The 2,228-nt window shown below is 35.5% G+C and overlaps 1 protein-coding gene across 3 annotated transcripts in view; it reads left to right on the top strand.

Annotated features, from left to right (window-relative positions):
- LOC118741418 (ATP-dependent DNA helicase 2 subunit 1) overlaps positions 1-2,228 on the top strand; it is a 4,638-nt gene that overhangs the window by 759 nt on the left and 1,651 nt on the right. The window contains exon 1 of one of the 3 annotated variants that reach the window (XM_036473397.1): positions 1,628-2,196. The exons of 1 other annotated variant lie outside the window; for it this stretch is intronic. In XM_036473397.1, coding sequence (XP_036329290.1) covers positions 1,678-2,196 — 519 coding nt within the window. In that variant the 5' untranslated portion in view covers positions 1,628-1,677. Of the gene's footprint in view, positions 1-1,627; positions 2,197-2,228 lie in introns of those variants that run through there. One more of the 3 variants, XM_036473389.1, reaches the window with a different exon arrangement.

Below are 2,228 nucleotides of genomic sequence, written 5' to 3' on the forward strand. Positions count from 1 at the left end.
GAAAGTTATTACATTTTCTATAAGCTATGCTGGAAAATATTGTACCAAACTTTCTTTGATATGTGAATAATAATGTTGCACTTTCAATTATCGCCGAGATCCGGTGGCGGCGGATACAGACACGCCAATGTCACTAAGTATTGCCAAGGTCAAGTGCACGCATCTCTACTTCTTTCAGTTCTGACCCCGAATGGAAAAATACCCAAACAAAAAAATTTTCTGAATTTCACAGCGCGTGTATTGCTGACGTCACAACGTATACTTCGTAGTTGTGGCAGCGAGGTTGTGCAATTTCTTCCCGTCAATGCTTCCCTAGCTTTAACTATTGTTAATTACATAAAACTTTATGAATTTCTACTTACCAATAACCATGAATGGTGAATCCTTTACCTTCCGGGAAAGTTTGCCGCCCTGACTTTCGTCACGCGAATCTTCAAAGTATGATTTTGAGCTCATTTTTGTTTATTTTCGCTTTTGCTTAGCTTTAAAACAATTTACTTAAGCAATTTTCTGGTTATCTACCGTTCAACTTTTTTTTATTTGATTTTTAAACACCACCTTTCTTTGCAATTTTACGTGTTCCCTCTTTTGCACTGATATCCAACCTTTCGCGATGATAGTCGATTAAATATTGAAAGAAATATACGTTAAGTGTATTTATATGTATATGCAAAGTATGTATTTTTCTTTGAGATTGAGCACATATATTTGTGAGGGCTACATAAAACTAAATAGTAGATATGTAAATTATGCAAAATTTGGTGTTTCAAATAAAGTACTAGTATATTATTTAATTATTTAAGTAATATATGAATTAATCGATTTTGAATGCATCTGCTCATTTCGATAGTTTGCAATGAAAAGTGCCACCATTTGAAAAACAGCTGGTTTTACAGGGTTATATATATAAAAAATAATTATCAGCGGAAAAGTTTCACTACTATGGGGTTTCACACGCATTACGGAAATTTTTTTTAAATTGTAAATTGGTAATAATGAATTTTCTTTTTAGCTATATTTTACGACCAATTATAGGTCACCGCGTGGCGAATATAGCTCAATTCGCCATACACAATACAAATATTTAAAAAAAATATGAAATTTTAAAGAATTTTAACAGAAATTGTATATCTACCTTCATTTTTATCCGCCCACATCTACACTTTATGGAAATTAATCAAGTATGAGGAAATTCCAACGTACACAACACAAATCAAAATTTTTGGTTTCTATACTGACGATTTATGAGACTGCCTTTACATACATAAAACGTCAAAAATACAATTTTAAATCCTTTTACAAAATTAATTTTAAATTGGCCATTTTTGCCCCTTTTCGACCTGCAACATAGTTTTCTCAACAAATCAGCACAAAAATCCATAAGATATTGTCGGCCCCGGTTTCGAGGCCGTACTCGTCCAAATTGTGTTGAATCGTTTCCAGAGATTCAAAAATTCGAAGTTGATATACAAGCAATTTTTTATACCCGCCCTAATAGGGATGCTATTGATAAATTTGCTAAAGGTTTTTTCTCAGTCACACCCTGCGTATTGCTTTTATCAACAACAATCAGAATTTTGTTTTGCAGCCATCAGCTGTTTTTTCGCCAGGAGCCCGCTTTTAAACAATTTAGCAACGTTTTAAATTTAGAGGTACTTATCAGTACTTATAGAAATAATGGCAAGCACAAGCTCGTCGAGCACTACAACACATTGGAATCCGAATTATGATGTTCTTATCAGTGACAGCGAGGACGATGATGATGAGACCAAACCAAATTATAAAGGGCGCGAGGCACTGATTTTCGTGCTTGACGCCAATCTCTATGAGGAATACGAACGGTTTTCAGAAGCATTGGATATTGTACGCAAGGCCCTAATTTCGGGATTGCTGGTGAATAGCAAGGACCTAATTGGCATCGTATTTGCAAATACAGCGAAGAATACAGATCCTTACGAGGCAAGTAGTTTGGATAATATTGTAGTACCGCAGAATTGTGCTGTGTTCTTGCCGCTACGTGAGCTGTCCAAGTCGATAGTAGAACATTATTTGCGCTTTATGGAAACTGTTGAGCAGGAATTTGGCGCCGATTATGGTATAGTGGGAAATGGTGGAAATAGTGACTTTTCTGCAATGCTGCGTCTGTGCATAAACCTTTTCGAAAACGCAGGATATAATCTGGTTTCGTCTACTTTGGTATACCTAACTGATAGAGCAACACCGCATCC

The sequence above is a fragment of the Rhagoletis pomonella genome, unplaced genomic scaffold (genome assembly GCF_013731165.1).
Source record: "Rhagoletis pomonella isolate Grant_MI unplaced genomic scaffold, Rhpom_1.0 Rhpom_scaffold_00001, whole genome shotgun sequence".
Classification (NCBI taxonomy): domain Eukaryota; kingdom Metazoa; phylum Arthropoda; class Insecta; order Diptera; family Tephritidae; genus Rhagoletis; species Rhagoletis pomonella.